The sequence below is a fragment of the Puma concolor genome, chromosome B3, assembly GCF_028749965.1.
Source record: "Puma concolor isolate L17-30 chromosome B3, mPumCon1.1.hap2, whole genome shotgun sequence".
Lineage (NCBI taxonomy): Eukaryota > Metazoa > Chordata > Mammalia > Carnivora > Felidae > Puma > Puma concolor.
Genome location: NC_141672.1, coordinates 9,305,465 through 9,332,146, shown reverse-complemented (window position 1 = coordinate 9,332,146; position 26,682 = coordinate 9,305,465). Strand labels below are relative to the sequence as shown.

Sequence of the window (26,682 nt, the reverse complement as noted above, 5' to 3'; positions counted from 1 at the left end):
TGATTTAAGTACTATACCAGCATTTGGAGGTCCACCTGTCTCCTCTCCTTTCTTTCAATATATTTTTAAGTTTGTTTGTTTACTTATTTATTTATTTAGAATTTATTTATGTATTTATTTATGTATTTATTTATTTATTTATTTATTTATTTATTTATTTATTTATTTATTTAGAGAGGGAGAGAGAGAATCCCAAGCAGACTCCGCACTGTCAGCACAGACCCCAGTGTGGGGTTCGATCTCACGAACTGTGTGAGATCATGACATAAGCCGAAACCAAGAATCGGACGCTTAACCGACTGAGCCACCCAGGTGCCACCTCTTTTAACATATAGCCACTAATGTAAATCAAATGATCAAAGATGAGCACCTGAGCTAAATTAAAATCAGTCAGAATAGTGGCAGTCTCAGACCTCAGCCTTTCTTTTCACTGTTAACGCACGAAGCAGACGATGTTCAAAAGGGTTCCGCTGCCCCACTGCTGAGCACACTTACCTTGCTCTCGCTCGGGAAGCCTTATCAGAATGCAGTTAGGTGCCAATGGCATGATTACGCGGCAAACCAATACAATGAATCAATTAGTTAATTAATTTTTAAAAGTTCCAATAAAACTTTCATTACAAAATCAGGTGATGGGCCAGATTTGGCCCACAGGGCAGCAATACAAGTTTAGAATGCAAATTTAACCATTTCCAGGCTTTGCCAGGCTCTTACAGGGAGCCAGTTGTTGGCAATGCACCTGGCTAATGATCTGGGCACCTGTGTGCTCTGACCGCGTTGAGAACATCTGAGAACAGTAACTCACCTAGAAAGTCCATTTCACTGATATGCATTTGAATCATTCATTCACTCAACAAATATCTACTGAAGTTATACTAGGAGTTGGAGGAACAGCTGTTTTCATAGTTTAAAAGAAAATCCCAGGGGGGCGAAATGATCCCCATCATTAATATAACTCAAACATAAGATGAGCACCGGGTTGTAGTGGACCCAATTGTTTCCCAGCCGATCGCATTGAGAAAAGAACTGCATCCTTGGGAAATTAAAATCCCAAAGCAGGGCGCCTCGGTGGCTCAGTCTGTTGAGCATCTGAGACTCTTAATTTTGGCTCAGGTCACGACCTCGCTGTTCTGGAGTTCGAGCCCGGGATCCAGCTCCACACCGACAGTGTAGAATCAGCCCGAGATTCTCTCTGTCTATCTCTCTCTGTCCCTCCCCTGCTCTCACTCACTCTCTCTCAAAATAAATAAATACGCTTTAAAAAATAAGAAATAAAATCCCAAGGGGTGTCCACGTTTTTATTAATTTGCTAAATTGGCCATCATTTCAGTCAGCTGCTTAGCCTCTTTGGGAGCCCATGACGCCCTTGCTGGGAAAGAGGCAGGGGGCAGGGGGGGCGGCTGGGAGCCTAACGATGTCTCAGGGTCATCAGAGATGCGCTCATTCCAATTCTTCTGCTTTTTGTCATCGGTTTTGTTTTTAGTCCACGATTAGATTTGCTGCTCTTTGCTATCAGATTTGCTATTATTTATCATTAGAGATTTTCTGTTTCCAATTTCGGCTGCTTTTATTAAAAGGAGAAGGAAGGAAAGAAAGAAGAAGGAAGAAAGGGGGGAAATAGGAAAATAACAGCTCTCACAAAAGACCAGCTGGTCGGGCCTCGTAGGGTGGTCTCTGGAAATGCCAGGGATTTGTATCTATTTGTCCTCGAGAGAGGCGGCGAGAAGGCCAATCTTGTCAAGCGGTCCAGGCTGGTCACCAGACACCACGGTGAGGCGTTGGCTCAGCCTCCAGTGCCCTCCACTCAGCCCTTTCGTCCTTGGGTTGACTCAGGAGGCTCCTTGTCTCCCCAGAATTCGTTTGTGCGCTGGACGCGTCAGATGAGTTCCTGAAAGAGCGGGTGATGAACCTTCCCGAGAGCATCGTGGCGGGGACCCACTACAGCCAGGACCGCTTCCTCCGGTCTCTGGGCAGCTACCGCAACATCAATACGGAAGACGAGACCGTCTTCAACTACTTTGATGAAATTGAGATCTACCCGATCCACATCGGTATGACGTGGGCTCCAGACGAACGGGAACGTGGAGAACCACCACCAAGGGTCAGGACCCCTGGGCAACCCCGGTGCCTGTCTCTCATGGGGCCGTGGGAGGACAGGGGAGCATCGCTATGTCCCTGGGCCGGGAAGTCACAGGATAAACAGGGCCATCCTCCTGGGGAGTCTTACGCTCGCGGATTTGGTCAGGAGAGGGAGGTGTTATATGAAAACATATGGATATATTATGAAATCAAATACCGAATCGGCACTTTTTAAAACTAAAAAACATTTTTGTAATGTTTTTATTTATTTATTTACTTTGAGAGAGAGAGAGAGAGAGAGAGAGAGAGAGCTTGCACATGTGTGAGCAGGGAAGTAGAGAGGGAGGGAGAGAATCCCAAGCATGCTCTGTGCTCTCACCGCAGGTGCCTCGGTTAGTTAAGCATCTGACTCTTGGTTTCGGCTCAGGTCATGATCTCACAGTCCAAGAGTTCGAGCCCTGTGTCGGGCTCTGTGCTCACAGTGGGGAGCCTCCTTGGGATTCTCTCTTTCCCTCTCTCTCTCTCTGCCCACTCCCCTCCTTCACATGGCACACACTCTGTCTCTCTCTCTCAAAATAAATAAACAAACATTTAAAGGACACTTCAAAGGTATGTGTATTTGCTGCCAGCTGCTCTGGGCCATCCTCTTCCTTGGGGCAGCGTTTTGTCCCCATAGCACCGCAGGCATGCCGTCAACTAGGGCCTGCCATCCACCTCATCATCATCATCATCATCATCGTTTCTGGCTCCAAATCCCTGCTGTCATAGGTGTTTCCACTGCCCTTGGCTTGCTGAACCCCTGACCTTCCTGTCTGGTTGCCTGGATGTTGACATTTCTTCTGCCCCTGGGTTTGGTGAGAAACCCCTAGCCTGGCGGAAGCTTGGTGGCCAGGCTGACCACGTGGGTCAGTCTCCCAGGGCCTCTCTTCACCCCCAGGAGCCCGATGGGACAGCACGTGGACCCTGCTGTACAGGGCGGTATAGAGCTAAGGAACGATGTCAGCATGAGACAGGAGAGCTGATTATCAGGTCTGGCTCTGCTTCTGTTTACTCACCTGTGAAATAGAAAGCTGATCCGTGGCTCATAGAGTTGTTACACACAGACAGATAAGAGACAGGAAGTGCCCGGTGTGCCCGAAAGTTCACCAAGCGGCCACTAATTTTGTTATTACCACCAGTATGAAGGCAAAAAATAATGTGCTGTGAAGCCATGAAAAGAGAACACAGTTTATAAAGCTGCAAAATCTGTTCTGCACCCGCGGAAGTGATGGGGTTTTGTCCTCACCTGGATGTGTCTGTATATACTGGACACACGTTTTACATGTAAAAGCCCAGGGTTTGAACCTACTGATGTGGAAAAAAGAGTTTACCCTGTTTGGTTGGAGAACCAGGAAGGAACAGTGGGCACGTTTCAAAAACCTAAACAGTGATTGTCATCTTTTCAGTAAAGCTCGAAAAGTTATTTACAGAAAACTCTGGAGGGGGGGGGGGATGGGGGGAGAAATGTTGAGAAAGAAACGAGTGGGAGGAATGGACCAGCGGGTCACTGCGTTCCTGTCTCATTCTGTGCCCACACATTTGGCCTGGTCCCCACCCTGACCCGCAGGAGATGACGTCAAAGCAAAGGGAGGAATGGATCTTAGGGATGGGTGTGGGGGAGGGTGTCAAGGTCAGGAATGCAGACCGGCCTCAGAAGGATCCAGAAGGGGGCCGACACCTGCGTTCTCTCTCTGCACCTCTGGACTCCTCTTCTCCCTTGGAGTCTCTTTCTCTCTGGCTCTTTGGACCAGAATGTCTCCTCCCTCGCCCCCCGGGGTGAGCTGCGGCTGCCCCACAGCCTGGGAGTTTCCGCATTACACTGGGAGCTAGACTTTCCGGCCTAGCTCCACAGCCCTAGAAGGGCAAATCCAAGGTCCCGGGTTTGGGCAGGTGCCCCCCCCCCCCCCCCCCGACGTTCCCCTGGTCCAGGGTCAGGGCAGAAGTACTGCTTTGGGCAGCACTGGTCTCCAAAAGTCGGCCTCTTCAAAAGTGTTTCAGGGGCGCCTGGGTGGCTCCGTGGGTTAAGCATCCGACTGGATTTGGGCTCAGGTCATGATCTCACAGTTTCTGAGTTCGAGACCCACATCAGGCTTGTGCTGATAGTGTGGCGCCTGCTTGGGATCTTCTCTCTCTCTCCCTCTCTCTCTGCCCCCCCCCCGCCCCAAAATAAATAAGCATTTTTTTTTTAAGTGTTTCAGAGCACTTTCAAGTGCATCAAGTTGCACTTACTCTGTTCGAGAAATCTGGGAGAAATACTTTTTAAAAATGTTTACTTATTTTTGAGGGGGGAGGGGCAAAGAGAGGGGGCCAAAGGACTGAAGCAGGGCTTCAGGGCCTCAGGGCTCGAACTCACGGACCCTGAGATCAGAACCCGAGCCGTAAGCGGACACTTAACCGACTGAGCCTCCCAGGCGCCCGGGGGGAGAAACACTTCTAAATGTCAGAGCTCAGGCCACTCGTGGAATATATGAGTTTGGTTTTGTTTTGGTTTTGATTTTTGTTTGTTGGGGGGGGGGGGGGCGGGGCTTGCTTCCACCAACTGCTACATCGGCCCCCTTCTTCCCCTGCTCCTGTGCCGCACAGAGCGGCGCCTCTAGTCTGGGTCAAGGTCATACTGCGTGAACGCAGAGAGGGGGGCGCAGCAGTGGTCGTGCCTGGGGCCAGGGTGAGAGGAAGGTCCTCAGCCCTAGGAAGGCCTGCGGGCGCTCAGGCCCAGAATCGTCCGCCGCACACCCCCCTACGCAGGTACCTTCCAGGCAAACCCAAGAGACGGGTATAGAACTGACTATTCGGGGACTTTGTGGAGAAACTCATCTTTTACCAAAAGCTGCTGCGGCTGCCTTTTTTTTTTTTTTTTTTTTCCTTTTTTTTCTTTCCGGTCTTGAGATTAACAGTAGTCAGACATTCTGGACTTTGGGCTTCTCCCTATTCGGCTGGGCTAGCTGGAATGGTTCGTTTTTCTTATGAATTGAAAACTGTATCCCAGAATCCTCGGTTCTCCGAAGCACAACACACAGGGAACGCGGAGAAGCCTGCCCGGCTGCCGGCAAGCGCGCGGCTGCCTTCCGGGGGGACCCCACGGCGTCCCGGTCTCTGCCCGGAGGCTTCCGGGGAACCCTTTCTGGAGAAGCCCGGTCCTCCCCCTCCCCCCCCCGCCCCAAACTCGGGGCGGTCGGGCCCTCCCCCCCCCCTCCCCCCGCCCCCCCGCCTCCCCCCACCTTCCCCCCCCCGCCCCCCCCCCTCCCCCCCCCCCCCCCCCCCGGCGTGGCTCCCGGACACCACGCTGGACACTTACCAGTGAGACGGGACATCCCGGCCGCTGCCGGCCCCGGGGCGGAAAAGCCCGGCGCGGTCCCTCAGGTCGGCCGCCCTCGCACGCTTGGGGCAACAAGGAATTTTCCCGAATACCGTGTCGGGAACGTGTGGCGGGCGGGCCCCGGAACGGAAGTGGGCGCCGACCTTCCTCTCTCCTGGTGTCTCCAGATGTCGGAAAACTCGAGGACCCGCAGAACAGACTTGCCGTCAAGCAGCTCGTCAAAGAGATCGGGGAGCCTCGAAATTACGGCCTGACGGACGAAGAAAAGGCGGCAGAGGAGCGGAAGGCCGCGGAGGAGCGGCTGGCCCGGGAGGCTCGGGAGGAAGCGGAACGTGAGCGCCGGGAGGCGGCGGAGACGGCAGAGAAGATGGCACGCTGGGAGGAGTGGGTGAGTGTGGCTGAGTGTGGCTGAGTGCGTGAGCGTGCGAGCGGGGTGCGCGAGGGAGAGTGTGCGTGTGTGTGAATGAGTGTGAGTGCGTGTGTGCGCGAGTGTGGGGGGTGTGAGGGCGAGTGTGCGCGCGTGAGTGTGTAAGGGCAAGTGTGTGCGTGCGTGTGAATGTGTGTGAGGGTGAGGGTGTGCGTGAGTGTGTGAGGGAGTGTGAGAGTGAGTAGGGGTGTGAGGGTGTGTGTGAGGGCGAGTGTGTGTCTGTGAGTGTGTGACCGAGTATGATGAGTGTGAGCGAGTGTGTGAATGTGGGTGAGGGTGTGTGGGTGAGGGAGTGTGAGAGTGAGTGTGAGTGAGTGGTGGTGTGAGGGGGTGTGTGTGAGGGTATGTGAGCGCGTGTGTGTGAGCAAGTATGTGTGTAAGCGAGTGTGTGACTGAGTGTTAGCGAGTATGTGTGTGTGTGAGTGGGTGAGCGAGTATATGTGCGAGTGAGTGTGTGTGCGTGTGTGCGTGTGTGCGTCTGGGGGTGGAGGCGGCAAGCCATTTAGGCCAGCTCCATCTCCAGTCCTGCGCACAGAGCATTGTCCCGGAAATACACCCTCTGCTGTTGGTTTTTTTGGTTTTTGTGTGTTTTGTCTTATGACCATTTAAACGGCTTTTTCTAACGTTGATTTATTTTGGAGAGACAGAGAGAGACAGAGGGCGAGTGGGGCGGGGACCGAGAGAGAGAGAGAGAGAGAGAGAGAGAGAGAGAGAGACGGGGGAGGACACAGAATGCGAAACGGCCTGCGGGGTCTCAGCTGTCAGCACGGAGCGCGGCGCGGGGCTCGAACCCCCGACCCGAGAGCTCGTGACCTGAGCCGAAGTCGGACGCTAACCCGCCTGAGCCGATTTTTAGAAGGTGCCCGGGGTCTTCCGCTTGGTGTAAATAATACCGGTAATAAAAACCAGCCGTCGCCAGGAGTAGTGATGACACGCAGCCCTGACAACGTGTAACACTGTGCCACGCGCGCGCGCCAGCCTTGGGACGACATTGGACTTTGCGCCGTTTAGCCACGTGACCCGGGCGGTCGGCCTCCTTCACCCGCCCGACTCCCCAGGTCACCGACGCCTCCCTGTTCGGCCTCCTGAAACCGCGCTCAGATCCGTCCACCGCTCCTCACTCGCTCACATACCCTCACACCCTCGCCCTCACACACACCCTCACACTCACACACTCACACACACACCCACTCACACTCCCTCACACTCACATACACCCTCACACGCATTCACGTACACACGCGCACACTTGCCCTCACATGTGCGCACTCACCGTCACATTCACACACTCACGCACACACTCACACCTTCACACTCACGCACACTCGCACTCCTCACACACGCACACCCTCACCCTCACACACTGACGCGCACACTTGCCCTTACACACTCACGCGCGCACACTCACCCTCATCCACACACACGCGCTCTCACACTCCCTCACACACACACGCACACACGCACACACTCTCCCTCGCGCACACGCTCGCACACTCTGCTCGGACACATCTGCTATTCCCCGATGTGTTTAAACAACGCATCATCAGGCGTCTGGGTGGCTCAGTCAGTAGAACGTCTGACTTCAGCTTGAGGTTCAGGAGTTCGAGCCCCGAAACCGGCTTGCTGCTGCTGCCAGCCTGTCCGCGCAGAGCCAGCTTCGGATCCTCCGCCCCCCTCTCTCTGCCCCTCCCCCAAATAAATAAATATTAAAACAACGCTCGCCCCCAAATAAATATTAAAACAACGAACAACGCATCATCTGAGTAAATAACTTCCTCGCTTGCTTTGAGTCTTTCCTAAAAGTCGTCTTTCCCGGACACCATAGTTGAAGTGTCAACCCCCCGGGGCGCCTGGGCGGCTCAGTCGTTAAGCATCCGACCTGGGCTCAGCTCGTGATCTCATGGCTCGTGAGTTTGAGCCCCGCGTGGTCGGGCTCTGTGCCCACGGCTCGGAGCCCGGGACCTGCTTCGGATTCTGTGTCTCCCTCTCCCTCTGCCTCTCCCCCACTTGTGCTGTCTCTCTCTCTCTCTCTCTTTCAAAAATAAATACACATTAAAAAAAGCAAAATAAAATTTCAACCCTGCCACTCCCCACAACATGTCATCTCCCCTCTTACACTTTTCTTTTTAAAGACTTTATTTTTCAGTAACCTCTACCCCAATGTGGGGCTCGAACTCACAACCCCGAGATCAAGAGTCTCACGCTCCACTGACTGCCTTCCCTTTTATACTTTGTAATTTCCTTCTTTGCACGTATTCTAATGGACTATATATTTTACACGTTTATCTTGTTTATTGTCTTCTCCCTGCGTAGAATTTAAATTACGTGAGGACGAGGATTTTGGTCTATGTTGTTCGCTACTCTGTTTCCATAGCAGACGCTCAACAAATATTTGTGGAAGGAAGGGGCAGTGGGAGGAAGGCTGTCCTTACGGACACGTGTTTGGATGCCTGGTTACCTCCTTGGCTTGAATGCCTGAATTTTGGTAGGTGAGACTATACCTGGTCCAATTGTTGACACTTATTTCTAAACTACCTTCCAGCAAGGGTAAAGCAGGGCACACGTTGTCTACCAGCCTGCTTTCTCAATTTTGCTCACAAAGTCTCAACCTGATAAACAAAACCCCCGTCTCCCGGCCCTCACGTCCATTTCTGTGATCAGAGCTTTACCAGCTTTTCCGAGGCAGCTGGCATCGGTCTCTCGTAAGTTGCGTGTCTTCTCTGCCCACGTTGGGGCCGTGTGTCCCTTTCTGAGTGTTTTGCAACCGCAGCTGGCGAGAAGGCAGTGTGATGGAAGCAGGAACGGCCTCGGGAGACAACGGTGTGTGTCCCGAGCTGTGTGCTGTGAGAGCCCAGATTCCGCTCCTTCTCCCGGTACGTGTGTGACTCTGCACCAGCCACTCTGTGCCTCAGTCTCTCCATCTGTAAGACGGGGGTGATGACAGTGCCGGCTTCATACAGCCACGGGGGTGACGAAAGAGTCCGTTTATGTAGAAGAACACCGCCAATGCCTGGCAAATTCCATGCATCTCACGATAGCCTACCTTATTTTTTTTTTAGGTTTATTTGTTTTGAGAGAGATGCGTGTGTATGTGTGAGTGGCATGCGTGAGCCAGGGAAGGGCAGAGAGGAGGAGACAAGAGACGCCCAAGCAGGCTCCACACAGAGCCTGACTCAGGGCTCGATCCCACGGACTGTGAGATCGTGACCTGAGCCGAAATCAAGAGTTGGATGCTTAACTGACTGAGCCCCCCAGGCTCCGCCCATGATAGCCTAGCTTTTTATGCTATGTTGCAAATAGTTTTTCTCATCATTTATCTTTTGACAGCATGTATGGTGTTTCTTCTGGACATAAGGAAGTTTTATGTTTGCATGTAGTCAAATCCATCAATCTTTTTCCCGTGTTGGTTTCTGGATTTGCTGTCTTGCTGGGAAAGACTCTTTTTGAACAAATAATACCAGTTACGACTCTTTATCTTGCAAGTGACAGAAAAGCAAACTGAAAATGGCTTAGAAACTAAAAAAAAACAAAACAAACAAAAAAAAAACTTATGGAAAAAAAAGAAATAAAAAAACTTACGAGTTTACCTAACAGAAAAGTCCAGGGGTAGGGCTGGCTTCAGGCAAGGCTTGATAGAGCTGCTCAGATGATGTCACCAGGGACCTGGGGTCCTTGTCTCTGCTCTGCCTTCCACATTGCTGATGTGTTTATCCTTAATTAAGGTTCATAACCAGCAGGCGGGCTGGACTGATGGGCTTAAGTCCCACTGAAACCACCAGGCTAAGACGGGACATTTTCTCAAAGGAAACCTGGAATTTCTATTCCCAAGAGAGGGGGGACCTGTATGGTGAGCGAGGAATAACGGGTGTCCACCAGACGAGTACCTTCTAGACTTTCTATTAGCACTCCTGTGATTCTTTCCTTCGTTCCTTCCTTCCTACCCTCCCACGCTTATCTAGGCATCTAGGAATTACCTTGACTTAAGGATCCAGTTTATTATTTTCTAGATTACTAAGCAGTTGTTGTAACACCATTTACATCTTTTCTCTGCTGTTTGAAATGGCATCTTTATCATAACGTGGTGAACACTTACAGCAGTATCTATCTTGTTCTAAAGTACTCCAGGACGAGTTGGGTGGAAATGCTCTCCCCTTTCTGTTTACCCCAACCCCCCAATGTTCTGTTTGTAGAATAAACGACTAGAGGAAGTGAAAAGAGAAGAAAGAGAATTATTAGAGGCCCAGTCGATTCCCCTGAGAAACTATTTAATGACCCACGTGATGCCAACACTTATGCAGGGTCTGAATGAATGTTGTAAGGTCCGACCGGACGATCCTGTTGATTTTCTGGTAAGAGACTTTTTTTATAAGCTTTTTAAAAATGTTTATTATTTTTTTATTTTTTAAAACGTCAGCACGGAGCCCGGTTTGGGGCTCGAACCCACAAACTGTGAGATCGTGACCTGAGCCAAAGTCGGACACTTAACTGACTAAACCACCCAGGCGCCCTTTTCTTTATTTATTTTTGAGAGAGCGAGAGAGAGCAAGGGAGGGACAGACAGGGGATGGGGAGAGAATCCCAAGCAGACCCCTCCCTGTCAGCACAGAGCCCGACATGGAGCTCGATCTCACAAACTGTGAGATCATGATCTGAGCTAAAACCAAGAGTCAGACACTTAACTGACTGAGCCACCCAGGAGCCCCTACAGTAAGATTTTATTACTCATTTGAGAGTAAAGATTTAGGTACTTTTATTTTTATTTAATTTTTATGATTATTATTTTTAATGTTTTATTCATTTTTGAGAGAGAGAGAGAGAGAGAGAGAGACGGAGTGCGAGCGGGGGAAGGGCAGAGAGAGAGGGAGACACAGAATCCGAAGCAGGCTCCGGGCTCTGAGCTGTCAGCACAGAGCCCGATGCGGGGCTCGAACTCACGAACCGTGAATCATGACCCGAGCCGAAGTCAATGCCTAACTGACTGAGCCACCCAGGTGCCCCTTTGTACGTTTATTTTTAAACTGTAATCATTAGTAGCAATGTCTTCTAAATTACTGACTTGTCTTTTTTTCTTTCTTTCAATTATAGGCAGAGTATCTCTTCAAGAACAATCCTGAAATACAGTGAAACTTTACAGATCGCGTATGATATACCTTTATGGAGTTAGAGTTTAACATTGTAATTTGAAAAATTTGCTTTAAAAAAAAATGCGTTTCCAGTTTTTGGAAAGTTCCTTGTCTTCCCCACAAGCAAATACTTTATTATGTAGAAGCATTATAAAAAGCTGTATGGCAATGAGTGACATCATTAAAGAACTTTATTTGCAAGGTAATGATAAAGTATGCATAGTTCATGGGACAAATACTGATTTTATATTGTATTCATAGTCAAGGTATTCTGCACACTGGGATATACGGTAATTTTTAGCATGAAGAAAATCAGACTATCTATTATTTGAACACGTAGGCTAATGACTTTACACAATTTGCTATGGCCCGGATGCCAATGGTGTCAGAAAGAAATGAAAATGGTTTATGCTTTGTTGACTCACACTTTGTCAGATGTGATTTGTTTCCACTGGGTTAATTTTTGAGTTCGGGGTCAGTATCCTAGGCAATGAGTCAGAGAGAGAATGATAAACCTCTTGGTAGAAAAATTCTCGTAACAGAATGAATAATCCTGATATTTGTGGTAATTAAAAGCTGCCGAATATTTTCAACAAACTTTACAATGCAGGCATAGGCAATCAAGCCCTATGGTCTTTTCCAGCTTGAAAAGCCCTGTAATTTCCAGAATGACACGGAATGAGAAAATTAAACTAATCAACTAGGTTTATTTTAATGGAGCATATTTCGTCTCTTTAAATAACGTAATCTGGGGGCGCCTGGGTGGCTCAGTCGGTTGAGCATCTGACTTCAGCTCAGGTCATGATCTCACGGTTCGTGGTTTGAGTCCTTCCTGCATTTGGTTCCATGCTGTCAACACAGAGCCCGCTTCAGATCTTCTGCCCCCCCTTCTCTCTCTGCTCCTCCCCCGTTCATTCTCTTCCTCTCTCCCTCTCTCTCTCTCTCACACTCGCTCTCTCTGAAAAGAAATAAACTGAAATAGATCTACATATATAATGTAGTCTGAATATAACTGCACTTTTTTTTTATTGAGGTAAAATACACACTACATAAAATATACCATCGTGACCACTTAAAAGTGTACAATTCGGGGGCGTCTGAGCGGCTCAGTTGGTTAAGCGTCCCGACTCTTGATTTCGGCTCGGGTCGGGATCTCTCGGTCGTGAGATCAAGCCCCGCCTCAGGCTTTGCGCTGAGTGTGGCGCCTGCTTGGGATTCTCTCCCTCTGCCTCTCCCCACCCCTCTCAAAGATAAATAAATAAACTTTAAAGCATACAGTTCAGTGGCACTAAGCACATTCACTATGAAAGGGAGGTGTGTGCAAAACGACCTCCAAAGCCCAAAGGGCCAGTAAGACGGAAGAAAAAGGCTGACAAATCGAGCTTGATAAGAAATGGCTTATTAAGGGGACTTGCCAGACTCCAGCTCCAGCAGGTCCAGGGGTTCCCCAAGGATGAACGGGCGTTGGCAAAAAAGTGAAAAAAAAAAAATAAAAAAAATAAAAACGGACACAGACCACAGCAGTGCGTGGAACTGGCCGCCTTATTGTGGCAAACGTGGCATGATGTTTGTTCGCAATTTCCTTGTAGCGTGCGTCATCTGTTTTCTGGCATTACCTGATTCTAAAAATGTTCCTACGTGTAATCACCCTTTACGGAATAACATGGTTATTTTTTCACAACGTTCCCTCCTGCCCGTTGCGGATTGATTAATTTCTTACATCATTTTCATGATGTATCTACGTTTATCTATCATCTATGAAGCATTTGCTCTGCTGCTTTCATGAAAGGTCATCTATCTCTCAACCCCTCAGGCGGAACAGTTACAGGGACATGACCTCTTAGTTGTTTCCCCGAACCATTTGTGGTTTGAGGAACAAGTGTTTGCCTCGGTCCGAGGTGCCAGGAGGGGGCCAAGAGGGCCTTAGGAACCCACGCCTTATACAGTCTCAGAGAGACAATGCACCTAGGAACTAATGAACCATTCTGTACTTTAGCCGACTAGGTTCAGTCATCATCTGGAATGCCTCCGGGGGGCCAGGTGGGCCTAGGGGTTGGGGTAACTTGTGCCCATAGATACGCTCCTTAGTTACCGGCGTGGGGCTTTCAAATCCATTTGTTCCTTCCTTGGCTGGGAAATGTATGAGGCTATCCTTCCTCTGGGTAGAGGAGTCTTTATAGGGGGTGGCAAGGGCTAAATGTAGGGCCGCACGATCTCCTTGCGGAACCTTCTTTCTCTCCCCAATGGTTCTTTTCCCAGGGGGCCTGTCGAGGGCAATCTCCCAACAGACGATTCCCCAGGTACTTTTATTAAGGCCAAATTACATAAAAGCGGGAGTACAAGCAGCTTCGCTGTCGCTGGGCCGCCCGCCTGTATAGCCCTAGGGGCTGGGAGTCCACCCAGTGGGAGAATGGTTAAAAATAAGTGTGTGTAATAGTCCGATTTTGGGGACAGATCAAGAACGGTTACGCCCCGAGGGTGCATTTAAGGGTGTGGTTGAACAAAAGGAGAGAATGTGAGGGGAGGGCTGTGCTTGCTCGTGAAAGCTTCGGGTCACCGAGCTGTCATCAGGGCACATTTGCCCCAGATGGGGTTAGTCTGTTCCAGCCGATGTCGGATACTCGTCACCACTACCTGGCCTCAGAACCTTTCCATCGCCCCAAATGGAACTCCTGTATCCTGTACTAGCCCTTCAACCCAGCTCCTGGCGGCCACCAATCTGCTTTCTGTCTCTCTGGATTGGTTTCTTCTGGATATTTTATGTAAACGGAATCATACAGCGTGTGGCCTTTTGTGTCTTCTCTCGCTGGCATGTGTTCAAAGCTCACGTTGTGGCACGGGTTCCTTTTTGTGGCTGAATACTATTCCCGCGTACGGACACGCCACCGGTCTAATCGTTCATTCGCTGATGGACAATTTGGGTTGTCTCCACCTTTCAGGTAATTGTGAATAGTGCTGCTGTGAACATTTGTGTACAAGTTCTTGCCTGAACAACCGTTGTCAGTTTTGGTGGGGGGCTTGCTCCCTTCGTACTTGGGTTGACTGTCTTTTTGCCATTGAATTGTAAGAGTCCTCTCTATATTCTGGATGTAAGACCCTTATCAGATAGAGGATTTGCAAATATTTCCTCTATTCTGTGGCTGGTGTTTTCTTTCTTTTTTTTTAAATTTTTTTTAATGTTTTTATTTATTTTTGAGACAGAGAGAGACAGAGCATGAGCAGGGGAGGGGCAGAGCGAGAGGGAGACACAGAATCTGAAGCAGGCTCCAGGCTCGGAGCTGTCAGCACAGAGCCCAACGCGGGGCTCGAACTCAGACTGTGAGATCATGACCTGAGCTAAAGTCTAGATGCTCAACCGACTGAGCCACCCAAGTGCCCCTGTGGCTGGTGTTTTCACTCTCTTGATGGTGCCCTTTCATGCCAAAACTCGCCATTTTGATGACATCCAATTTACCTATATTTTTCTTTTGCTTCACTGCACTATTTTTGACCCTTATACTTCAAGTTGCAAGTCATGAGCCCTCGTGACAGTTACCTTAATCCTAGAGCCTTAATCACAGTCACCTTTTCGTGCCTTCCCACGATGGTTACATTTCGGGACCTTGCTTCTTAGTTCGCTGAGAAAACCCAAGCAATCAAAAGGGCTGTTCTCTTCTCCCTACTGCAAACTGGCTGTTTCACTTCTGTGCTCCCATCCGAGACCAACTCCTGACTCCCTGGGTGCATCCCTGCTCACGTCATCAGATTCTGTTCCTAGGGTGGTCTCTTCTCTCCCACAGCCTGACTTTCCCCTCCTTTCTGGATCATCACTCTTAGCTTTGAACTTAATGTACTAGCTCCCACGCTTCCAAACAAAACAGGAGAGGGGTACTGTTTGTGAGTTCGAACCCCGCGTTGGGCTCTGTGCCGACAGCGTGGAGCCTGCTTGGGATTCTCTCTCTCCCTCTCTCTCTCTGCCCCTTCCCCACTCATGTGCATACACACGCGTGCTCTCTCTCTCAAATAAATAAGCATTAAAAAAACCTACACAGGACAAAAGCTGATTAAAATGCAAAAGCCTTCCTAGACTTTGGTGTCCCCCTCCAGCCAGGGTCCCAAGATCCTGCTCCCCTTTAGGTCAAGGTTACAGTGACCTCCACATTTCTAAATCCCTTGGCCAAATTTGGGTCCTCATCTTACTTGACCTCTGCGAGCATCTTATCATTTCCTCCCTGAAACCCCCTCTTCCTTCCACCCGAGTGTCTAAAGCGGGGCCAGTCCAATTCCTATCGCTCTCCCCCCTCCTCCCCGCCCCCTGCCCACCATCTCAGGGACCCTCAATTCCATCCTTCCAAAGCTTGGTGTCACCTGCAACTCTTATCTACAGTCAGTTCACCAGCGCATCCTATGGGCCCGGCTTCTGCCACATGTTCCAAGTCCCCTGCTCCTCACCCCTCCGACGCGACTGTCCTGCCCCAGACACCTCCATCTCCCACCTGGCGGGCTGCTGTCACCCATGACCGGGCTGCTACTTCCTGTGACTGCTCTCCACATACCGGCAGGGGGATCCTGTTCAAACAGAAGTCCGATCCGCTCCGAGCCCTCCGGGGCCTTGCAATCCCACATTGGGCGGGGGGGAGGCGAAGTCCTGACCTTGCCTAGGAGGCCTGACACAGCCTGACCCCTCGTGCCCTCACTGCCCCCTCACTTCACTCTTCACTGGCAAGTATGGTCTGCTGTGGGGCCGTCGCCTGGAATCCTCGGCCCACACATCTCCCTGTGGCTCACTGTGCTTCGTCCTTGGCTTGGATCCAATATCCTGTCCCCAGAGGGGCCTCCACCGCCCGTCCTGTCCACGGCGCCCCACTCCGTTCTTGTTCTCTGCTTATGTTGACGTTCTGTGTGTTTCTTGTCTCTCTCCCCCACTAAAATGTAAGCTCCACAGAGGTGGGGGTTTCGGTTTTTTCCTGGGTCTTCAGAGATGAAGAAAGTACATAGCTTCATGGTAGACGTGTAATAAATATGAGTGAATGAGAGCTATGCAGCTGAAATTTTGTTACAGCTATTGTGATTTTTTTTACATATAACCGATTCCAGTCTCCAGTCCTTTGCGGAAGTCCATAATATACATTTCCACACGGCTGTGATGGGTTACTCAAGTAACTCTGGGGGTCACTACGAGGCTTCACTAATGGCACTGATTTTGGTGAATTCCCCATGGAGTCCAGCCCTCAGCCATGCTCTCAGGATAGGTAGGACCCTGAGACGCTGACTTACCTTAAGTCTCCTAGGAGACAAGACAGGTCAGGGTGCCGACTTACTTACAACGGGACGCCATAGTTGTTGTTTTCTTTTCAAAAAAATTCTTTTTTAACGTTTTCTTATTATGGAGAGACAGAGCATGAGCAGGGGAAGGGCAGAGAGAGGAGGAGACACAGAATCCGAAGCAGGCTCCGGGCTCTGAGCTGTCAGCACAGAGCCCGGCACGGGGCTCGAACTCATGAACTGGGAGATCACGACCTGAGCCAAAGTCGGACGCTTAACTGACTGAGCCACCCAGGCGCCCCACGGCAGGACACCATAGTTGTTGGGTGGGAAGGTGCTCACACCCATTTCGCCAAGGCATTCTCTTCCCGGAAGCAGATTTTCTGAGTAGCCAGACGGTCACAACTGCTTGGTGAACGCAAAACCAGGACGAGGCATTGGCCTCGGCTAGTGTGGTCTGTCCACCCCCGCCAGACCTGTCACGTGTTCTGGTTCTTCCTGACAAGGTGCACTTGCCTAGACTTTTGGATGGGCGGTGAATTTTTACCTCTGTGATTCTCCTTGACACATTCGCACTTCAGAGATGTTAATATATTCATCCTTTCAGGTCTAAGGTTGGGAGGCGCTCTAAGGTGACTTCTTATTTTTCTGTCACTTTATAATTAAAGTCTCTGAAGGCGATTTTCCCTAAAATCTGAGCAGGCCAGCTCCTCACTGCTAAGCATCCTCTCTCTATAACTGTAATTTGGATAGACATATACACCTATAGTTTGGATAGACATATTTCCATATTACTTAAAAGAGCTGGTGCCATTTACAATACAATGCCCAGGTACAATCTAAAAAAGATGTGTAAAACCTCTACACTGAAAATTATAAAACACTGCTGATGGTATTTAAAAATGAAATAAATGGAGGGATAAACTATGTCAATGGCTTGTAAAGCTCAATATTGTTAATATTTCAATTCTTCCCCCAGTAATGATCTAGAGAGTCAATGCAACCCTAATAAAGTCCCCAGTGTTTTTTTTTGTTTGTTTCATGGGAATTGATCATCTGATTCTGAAAAGTATTTGGTAATGCAGGGGACCTAGAATCATCAGAGCAGTCTTTTTTTTTTTTTAATTTTTAATGTATGTTTATTTCTGAGACAGAGAGAGACTGAGCATGAGTGGGGGAGGGGCAGAGAGAGAGGGAGAGGGAGAGAGAATCCCAAGCAGGCTCCATACTGTCAGCACGGACCTCAACATGACAGGGGCCAAAATCAAGAGTCGGGTGCTTACCTGCTTAACCCGCCGAGCCACCCAGGTGCCCCCAGAGCAGGCTTAAAGAATGACAAGGAACCTGAAGGACTTCACTCTCCAGATATCAAGGCTTATTATAAAACTACAGTAATTAAGATCAATGGAACAGAAAATATGGTCTTTCCTATAAATGGGGCAGGTCGTTTTAGAGGGTCATACGTTTAAAAAAAAATCAACCAAAAAACCAAAAAAACCCCCCAAACCAAAAAAAACCCAAACCCTTGACCTCTAACTCACACTATATGCAATATTATTTTAGGATGCCTTGTGGACCTAAACAGCAAAGTCAAAGCAATAAAGCTTCTACAATAGAATAAAACATAAGAGGAGTTCTTCATAACCCAGGGGTGGGTGAAGATTTCTCAAGGTAATATTAAAAGAGTAAAAAGGGGGTGCCTGGGTGGCTCAGTTGGTTAAACATCCGACTTCGGCTCAGGTCAGGATCTCACAGTTTGTGAGTTTGAGCCCTGCATCGGGCTCTGTGCTGACAGCTCAGAGCCTGGAGCCCGTTTCGGATTCTGTCTCATTCTCTTTCTGCCCCTCCCCCACTTGTGCTCTGTCTCTCTCTGTCTCTCAAAAATAAATAAAAATGTAAAAAATAAAAATAAAAAAAAAGAGTAAAAAGTCATGCTTCAGAATTAGGAAGATACTTGCAATGGATATACATTGATACCCACTGAAGATACAGGACAGAGGACTTGTACTCAGAATATATTAAAAATTCCTTCCAAGTCAATAAAACTGACAGCCCAGTGTATTTATTTATTGACAATCCAATTTAAAAATAGAAGAGGGGCGCCCAGGTGGCTCAGTTGGTTAAGCCACCACGTCTTGGTTTTGGCTCAGGTCATGATCTCGCTGTTCGTGGGTTCGAGCCCTGCCTCGGGCTCCACACTGGCAGTGCGGAGCCTGCTTGGGATCTCTCTCTCCTTCTCTCTCTCTGCCCCTCCCCTACTCACTTTCTGTCTCTCTCACTCTGATTAAATTAATTTTAATTCAAATTAAAAATAAAATAAAAACAGGCAGGAGACTTGAGAAACCACTTCATAAAGAGGATATGTGAGTGGACAATTAGCATATTAACAAGTGCTCAAAGCCATTACTCATTACTCATCAGAGAAATACAAATGAAAACCGCAGGGGGATTCCACCCCAATGCCGCCAGATGGCTGAAATCAAGTGGACTGTTTCCATCAAGGGTCGAGGGGGGATGTGGAGCCTCTGAAACACTCACATACTGCTGGTGGGAGTACAGACTGATGCTATCCCGGTGAAAACCTTTGGGAGCACTTACTAAAGCGGAGTATGGGGACACACATGACCCAGCAATTCCATTCTTGGGTATATACCCAAGAAGGATGAGTACTTACGTCTACAAAAAGGCACGTACCAGAATGTTCAAGCAACGTTACTCATAAAAGCCCCAAACTGGAAAAAACAAAAACAAACAAACAAACCCCAAATGTCCATCAATAGGAGAAAGATCTATGGTGATATTTACAATAGGAGAAAGATATTGTGATAGCAGAGAATACCACACAGCAATGAAAAAGAATGGTCAGTCTGACAAAGTCTCACAGACATAATGCTGCATGAAAGAAGTTATAAACGAGGGGGAAGACTCTGTGATTCCATATGTGGGAAGCTGAAAAGTAAATATAACTGGTCCATGGCGAGAGAGGTTAAAATAGTGGTTATCTGGCAACGGTGGTGGTAATGATAGAGGGTTATTCGCTGGGAGGGAGTCTGCCGGGGCACGGAACATTTTCTGTATCTTGATTTAAGTGATAGTTACATGGGAGCGTACACAGGATAAAAATTCATACAGCTTGGGGCGTCTGGGTGGCTCAGTCGGTTGAGCATCGGAGTCTTGATTTCGGCTCGGGTTCGTGATCTCACGTTTCGCGAGATCGAGCCTTGTGTCAGGCTCCACGCTGACAGTGCAGAGCCTGCTTGGGATTCTCTCTCTCTCTCTCTCTCTCTCTCTCTCTCTCTGCCCCTCCCCCACTGGTGCTCTCTCTGTCTCTCTCTCAAAATAAATAAACTTAAAAAAAATTCATACGGGTCAATAGGGAGTCTTACAGAGAGGGAAACCATAAAAGGCTTCGTACTGGTACAGAGTACCGTATAATCGGACTTTAATAATCTTTTAAAAAGGAACTGGTGCTCTACCTTGAAAAAATACTGAAGTGGGGGGCCTGGGTGGCTCAGTCGGTTAAGCCTCTAACTTCAGCTCATGTCATGATCTCACGGTTTGTGAGTTCAAACCCCGTGTTGGGCTCTGTGCTGACAGCTCAGAACCTGGAGCCTGCTTCAGATTCTGTGTCCCCCTGTCTTTCTGCTCCTCCCCCACCCACTCATGCTGTCTCTCAAAAATAAATAAATGTTAAAAAAAATTTTTTTTTTAAAAAGTGAAGTATAGCATGTGTTCTTAAAAGCTAAAAACAAAACAAAACAACTCCTTAAAATGCAGACCTGTTCATCGTCATGGAATTCCTTACAGCCCCTTCAGGAAAAAAAATACTATTTGAATTCCCAGTAAGGAATTTAGTCTTTTATATTTAAAAACATTTTTTTAATGTTTATTTATTTCTGAGAGAGAGAGAGAGAGAGGCAGAGTGTGAGTGGGGGAGGGGCAGAGAGAGAAGGAGACACAGAACCTGAAGCAGGCCCCAGGCTCTGAGCTGTCAGCACAGAGCCCGATGCGGGGCTCGAACCCATGAACCATGAGATCATGACCTGAGCTGAAGTTGGACGCTTAACGAACTGAGCCACCCAGGCACCCCTAGTCTTTTATAATGAAAAAATAGAAATGAATCAAAATGCCATTCAAATTATTTAGAGTGTTTTTGGGTGTGGCACAATATTAGGTGTTATACAAAATGAGTTTAGTTGAGAGGGAAGGCAGGCTCTGAGATGGCTCCCAATGATCTCTGCCTGTTAGTATTCGTGCTTTTGTGTAATCTCCTCTGACTGTGGGTGCAACCTGTGACTTGCTTCTATCCAACGGAATACATCGAATCGTAGGCTCCACAAGACTGCGCATGAGATCACGCTAGCAGAATTTGCCTTCTGGGCTTAGGTGCTTTGATAAAGCAAGCCGCTCCATCGGACCGACGCACCTGGCTGAGAACTGAGAGGGCCCTTTGCAAACAGCCAGCAAGACACCGACACCTTCAATCCAACAGCTTCCAAGACCTGAATCTCCCCAACAGACGTGCGTGGGAGTAAATCCCTCCACAGTCGAGCCTTCAGATGAGACCCCGGGCCCACCGTGAATGTAAGTCTTGTTAGAGATGCCGAATCAGAGGACCCAGCTAAGCCATCTCCAGACTCCTGACCCACAGAAACTGTTCAATAATAAATGTGTGTTTTCCGTAGTTTAAAATGTGTGGCAAACTGTCACACAGCACTAAAGAACTAGTATCGTTGAACAGGTATCATTATGTTCTAGGTGTTAGCGACCAGGGATGATCATTGTTATGGATTGAATGAATGTCCTCAGATTCGTATGTTGAAGCACTAACCCCGTCCATGTGACTGTATTTGGAGATGGGGCCTCTAAGGAAATAACTAGGACTAGGGTTAAATGGGACCACCCCATAAGGGTGGGGCCATGATCCAACAGGACTAATCTCATTTTTTTTAAGTTTATTTCTATTTATTTATTTTGAGACAGACACGGTGTGAGCCGAGGAGGGGCAGACAGAGAGAATCCCAAGCAGACTCTGTGCTGCCAGCACAGAGCCCCACGTAGGGCTCGAACCCACAAAACCGCAAGATCGTGACCTGAGCCGAAAACCAACAGTCGGGAGCTTAACTGACTGTGCCACCCAGGCACCCACGGGACCAGTCTCCTTAGAAGAGACACCAGGGCCTTGCTCTCTGTCTCTCCTTCCCCTCCCTCACACCACCTCTCTCTCTCCTCCTCCCTGCCTGGTGAGGACCCAGTGAGAAAGCTGCTATCTACAAGACAGGAAGAGTGTCTTCAAAACCTGGCCAGGCTGGCACCTTCATCTTGGACTTCCCAGCCTCCAGCACTGTGAGAAATAAATTTCTATTGTTTAAGCCACCAATTCCGTGGTACTTTGTTACGGCAGCTCATGCTAATTACCCACTGTTTTTGTTTGTTTTAGCCAGATTAATTACATAAGTGAAAATAACTGAATGGAAATATTGGGCAAATCTGAGTTGTCTTTAAAGAATCAGAAATGATTCTTTTTTTTTTTAATTTTTTTTTCAACGTTTTTTATTTATTTATTTATTTATTTTTTTTTTTTAATTTATTTTTTTTTTTTTAATTTTTTTTTTTCAACGTTTATTTATTTTTGGGACAGAGAGAGACAGAGCATGAATGGGGGAGGGGTAGAGAGAGAGGGAGACATAGAATCGGAAACAGGCTCCAGGCTCTGAGCCATCAGCCCAGAGCCTGACGCGGGGCTCGAACTCACAGACCGCGAGATCGTGACCTGGCTGAAGTCGGACGCTTAACCGACTGTGCCACCCAGGCGCCCCCGTTTTTTATTTATTTTTGGGACGGAGAGAGACAGAGCATGAATGGGCGAGGGGCAGAGAGAGAGGGAGACACAGAATCGGAAACAGGCTCCAGGCTCCGAGCCATCAGCCCAGAGCCCGACGTGGGGCTCGAACTCACGGACCGTGAGATCGTGACCTGGCTGAAGTCGGACGCTTAACCGACTGCGCCACCCAGGCGCCCCCTTTTTTTTTTTTTTTAATGTCTATTTGAGAGAGAGAAAGAGAGTGAGCAGGGGAGAGGCAGAGAGAGGGAGACAGAGGATCCGAAGCAGGCTCCATGCTGACAGCAGAGAGCCTGATTGTGGGGCTTGAACTCACGAACTGTGAGATCATGACCTGAGCCAAAGACAGATGCTTAACCGACTGAGCCACCCAGGTGCCCCCAGGAAGAATCTGATTCTTAAGTACCAATATTCACCAGGCACTGTTTTAATGCTTTGGGCTAGGGTAGTTTGAACAACACAGGGCTGCTATCTTCATGGAGCTTAGATTTTAGTGAGGATGACAGAATACATAATAATAAAGAAATTAGATGGGGCGCCTGGGTGGCTGAGTCAGTTAAGCGTCCGACTTAGGCTCAGGTCATGGTCTCAGGGTTCGTGGGTTCGAGCCCCGCATCGCGCTCTGTGCTGAGAGCTCAGAGCCCGGAGCCTGCTTCGGATTCTGTGTCTCCCTCTCTCTCTGCCCCTCCCCCACTCGCACTCTGTCTCCCTCTGTCTCAAAAAATAAATAAACGTTAAAAAAATAAAAAAAATAAAGAAATTAGCAAGGAAGTGCCGGTTATGCAAGAAGGATGCTAATGCAAGGAAGCAGTTTAGACGAGGTGGTCCGGGAAGGCGTCCAGGAGGCAGTGACACTGGGCTTTGACAGGCTGAGCACAAGCCAGCTGCGGGAAGGGCCAGGGCGGCAGCGCAGAGGGGACAAGCATGGAGGCTCCGAGGCAGCAAGGCGCTGAGCACGTTTAAGGGAAGACTAGAGGCCGGTGGGGTTGAGGCACAGTGAGGAAAGGGGTGGGGCCTGAGATGAGGTTAGAGGGAAAAATTGAGAGCCAGATCACGAAAGGCCTTGTAAGCCACTTTGGCTTGACTTTCCATTTTGTTTTGTTTTTTTAAATTTTATTTGGGGGGGGAGGGGGGGGAGAGAGAGAGAGAGAGAGAGAGAGAGCGAGCGAGTGGGGGAGAGGCCGAAAGAGAAGGGGAGAGAATCTCAGGCAGGCTCAGCACTGTCAGCATGGAGCCCACGAACCAGAACATCATGACTCGATCTGAAATCAAGAGTCAGATGCTTAACCGCCTGGGCCATCCAGGCGCCCCTTGACTTTGTAAGTCAAGTTTGGTTTTATTCTAAGAGCAATGGGAAGCCATTAAACTGGGTTTCCTGTGGGAGCGTCATAAAAGCTGAGTTATGCTTTCAAAGCCCAGCTGCTGTCTGGAAAACGACCGGAAGGAAAGCACTGCCACAATCATCCAAGCCAGACGAGACAGTGGTGGACGGGACGGAGCAGGGGGTGATTTCTGATGGATTCGATGGATAGGAGTTGATGATGGGTTGGCGATTTTGCTTCAGTGTGGAAGACCATCGTGCTGCTGACCAAAGGCAGGGGCTCCAGGAGGCACAGGTCTGGGGCCAGTTATAATCAACATGCTACTGTGGTTCTTCCTTTCATGCAAACGGTGGGGGACATGGTCTCTAAAACATAAACTAATAGGGGCACCTGGGTGACCCACTCCTGCTTTCAGCTCAGGTCATGATCTCAGGATTTGTGGGTTCGAGCCCCATTTCGGGCTCTGCGCTGAGAGCGGGGAGCCTACTTGGGACTCTGTCTCCCCCTCTCTCTGCCCCAACCCCGCTCACTTGGGAGGGCACGCTCTCTCTCTCTCTCTCTCTCTCTCTCTCAAAATAAACAAACATTCAGAAAACACATAAACTAGGGGGCGTCTGGGTGGCTCAGTCGGTTAAGCGTCCGACTTCGGCTCAGGCCGTGATCTTGCAGTTTGTGAGTTTGAGACCTGCATCGGACTCTGTGCTGACAGCTCGGAGCCTGGAGCCTGCTTCTTTGGATTCTGTGTCTCCCTCTTTCTGCCCCTTCCCTGCTTGTGCTCTGTCTCTCTCTGTCTCTCAAAAATGAATAAATGTACATAAATAAATAAAACCACATAAACTAATCAACACCTACAGGAAATTTTAAAAGAAAAGAATTTAAAGAAAATACAGCTCAAGTGTACAATACTCATTAGATGAAAGTGTTTATGTTACTACTTTTACTTTAGTGACTCAGAAATCTGGTTAATCTTGGTTAAAAAAATTTAAAACTTACGCACCATTAGTAGCCAAATGAAATCATTGTAGTTTGTTAATTGCATAAAAAACCTCCATATCAACATAGCATCTCCAATCGCCACCTCCTAAATGACACTGAAAAAAAAAATCTAGCTAGTTTCAATAGGTCAAGAGGCTCTGCTCTCAAAAACATTTTTGTGCATTTTTTTTAGGTTTCCTTATTTATGTATTATTATGAGACAGAGCGAGAGAGAGAGAGAGAGAGAGAGAGAGAATGCAGGAGGGGCAGAGAGAGAATCCCAAGCAAGCTCTGCACCCGATGCGGGGCTCGAACTCATGAACCATGAGATCATGATCTGGGCTGAAATCAAGAGCCGGCCGCTTAACCCAATGAGCCACCTAGGCGCCCCCCCCTCCCATTTCTGTGCATTTCTTAAACTGGAATGTACTGTGGACCTAGGAGAACCAGAAGACGTCTTCCCCCATCTGGGTAGTCAGTAGAAACAGGCACTGTGGTAGGGCGAGGGCCGAAGCCATGGGGTGGCAGCTGGAGGACCGACCGGGCAGGGCTCGGAGGACAAGGCAAAGACAAACAGCAGGGTTACCGCCTCCGCCAGCACACTGGAGACTGGTTCTATCGGACTGTCCCCTCTGCTTGGCTCAAGTTATGTCCTTAAGTGGGTCCTAAACACTGGGGATATGGGAGCACCTAGCTCATCACACACGTGTGAACTTTCGGGTGGATTAGACTGTAGTTACTGGGTGTGTGTAAGGCGCTTCCTAACATGCTGAGCTGAAACAGAACTCTGAGATCCAATTCTTGCTCTCAGAGTTTAAAATCTTTATCTCCAGCCCTGGCTTCTCTCCTCAGCTCCTGAGACGTGTTTTCGATCGCCTGGTAGACATTTCTAAAGGTCCCACCGGCGTTTCAAAAAACTCCTACCAAAGTACTCTCATGACATTGTGCAGTCTCCCAATCATCCTCCTGTTTCTCCCTCTGTTCTGTCACCTTCCCTAGAACCTTTGAAATCATGTGTCTTCTTCCCCTCCCTCACCTTTCACATTCAGGATTAACTACATCTCCTGAATCTCTCTGAAATCAGTCCCTTCTTTACCTTTTTTAAAAAAAAAAAAACCTTATCTTGAGAGAGAGAGATAGAGTGAGCAGGGGAGGGGCAGAGAGAGGAACACACAAAGAATCCCAAGCATGCTTTGCACTGTCAGCACAGAGCCTGATGCGGGGCTAGAACTCACGAACCAGGAGATCATGACCTGAGCTGAAACCAAGAGTTGGATGCTTAACTGACTGAGCCACCCAGGTGCCCCTAACCTTTTTTCTTAAAAGTTTACTTATTTATTTTGAGAGAGAGAGAGAGAGGGAGTCCCAGAATCCGAACCAGGCTCCAGGCTCTGAGTTGTCAGCAACAGAGCCCGATGCGGGGCTCGAACTCACCAAGTGTGAGATCATGACCTGAGCCAAAGTCGGACAGTTAACCGACTTGAGCCACCCAGGCGCCCATGGATCTCAAAATTTCAAGCTTTCAAGGACGGGTGTGCTACTGGGCCCTCAACCCAAACCACCTTGATGACAAGAGGGTAAGGGAGTAAGTAGAATTGAGAATCAAGTTCAAGTCCGTCTCCCAATCAGCCCTGTTCAATAGAAATGAGGGCCACGTATAGAATTTAAAATGTCCTGGTAGCCACATTTTAAAAACAAACAGATGAAATTCATTTTAAACAATTTTTTTTATATATCCAAAGTACTATTTCAGTATGTAATGAATATAATAAGTATCAGTTAGGTATCTCATTATTTTGTTCCCACTAGGACCCCTGAAATCTGTATTTTGCACTTAGAGAAGATCTTAAATGAACTAGCCTCATTCCCAGGGCTCAAAAGTCACAGGTGACAAACGACTATAGTGTCGGAGATTGCAGGTTTAGGTCCTGGGCTTCTCCCATTGAGCCTTTAGTCCTAGATGGCTCTTCCTGCTAGACAGATGTCCTGTGAAAACAGGGAAGTCCTTTGCCAAATTTCCCCAGGCTCCAGGAGTCCACTACTAATCTACTTAAATAATTTAGAACTTCATCCTCCCCGTATTTATTTCCTTCCCGACCCTCCATAAGCCTTCGGTGGGACACTTTTGATAGCATTCTAATTCGAAGAGAGAAGGAGTATCCGATCGGCTTCAGGCACTTCTCTTTCAACCGTTGCTCCGGGGGAGGAGGGAGGGGTACGCTGCCGGGTCCCACCCCCAGGGATAGATCAGGGCCGCACAACACAGTCCTTGCTAAAATCCCAACGGTTACTGCCAGCGATCTTTCCACTTAAGT

The 26,682-nt window shown here is 48.6% G+C and overlaps 1 protein-coding gene across 1 annotated transcript in view; it reads left to right on the top strand.

The window, feature by feature from the left end:
* AK7 (adenylate kinase 7) overlaps positions 1-11,699 on the top strand; it is a gene marked incomplete at its 5' end in the record, with an annotated part of 70,062 nt that extends 58,363 nt beyond the window's left edge. Inside the window, 4 exons of the mRNA XM_086708515.1 lie at positions 1,854-2,051; positions 5,602-5,822; positions 10,052-10,210; positions 10,947-11,699. Coding sequence (XP_086564641.1) covers positions 1,854-2,051; positions 5,602-5,822; positions 10,052-10,210; positions 10,947-10,985 — 617 coding nt within the window. The remainder of the gene's footprint in view (positions 1-1,853; positions 2,052-5,601; positions 5,823-10,051; positions 10,211-10,946) is intronic.
* Between the last annotated feature and the right edge of the window lie 14,983 nt (positions 11,700-26,682).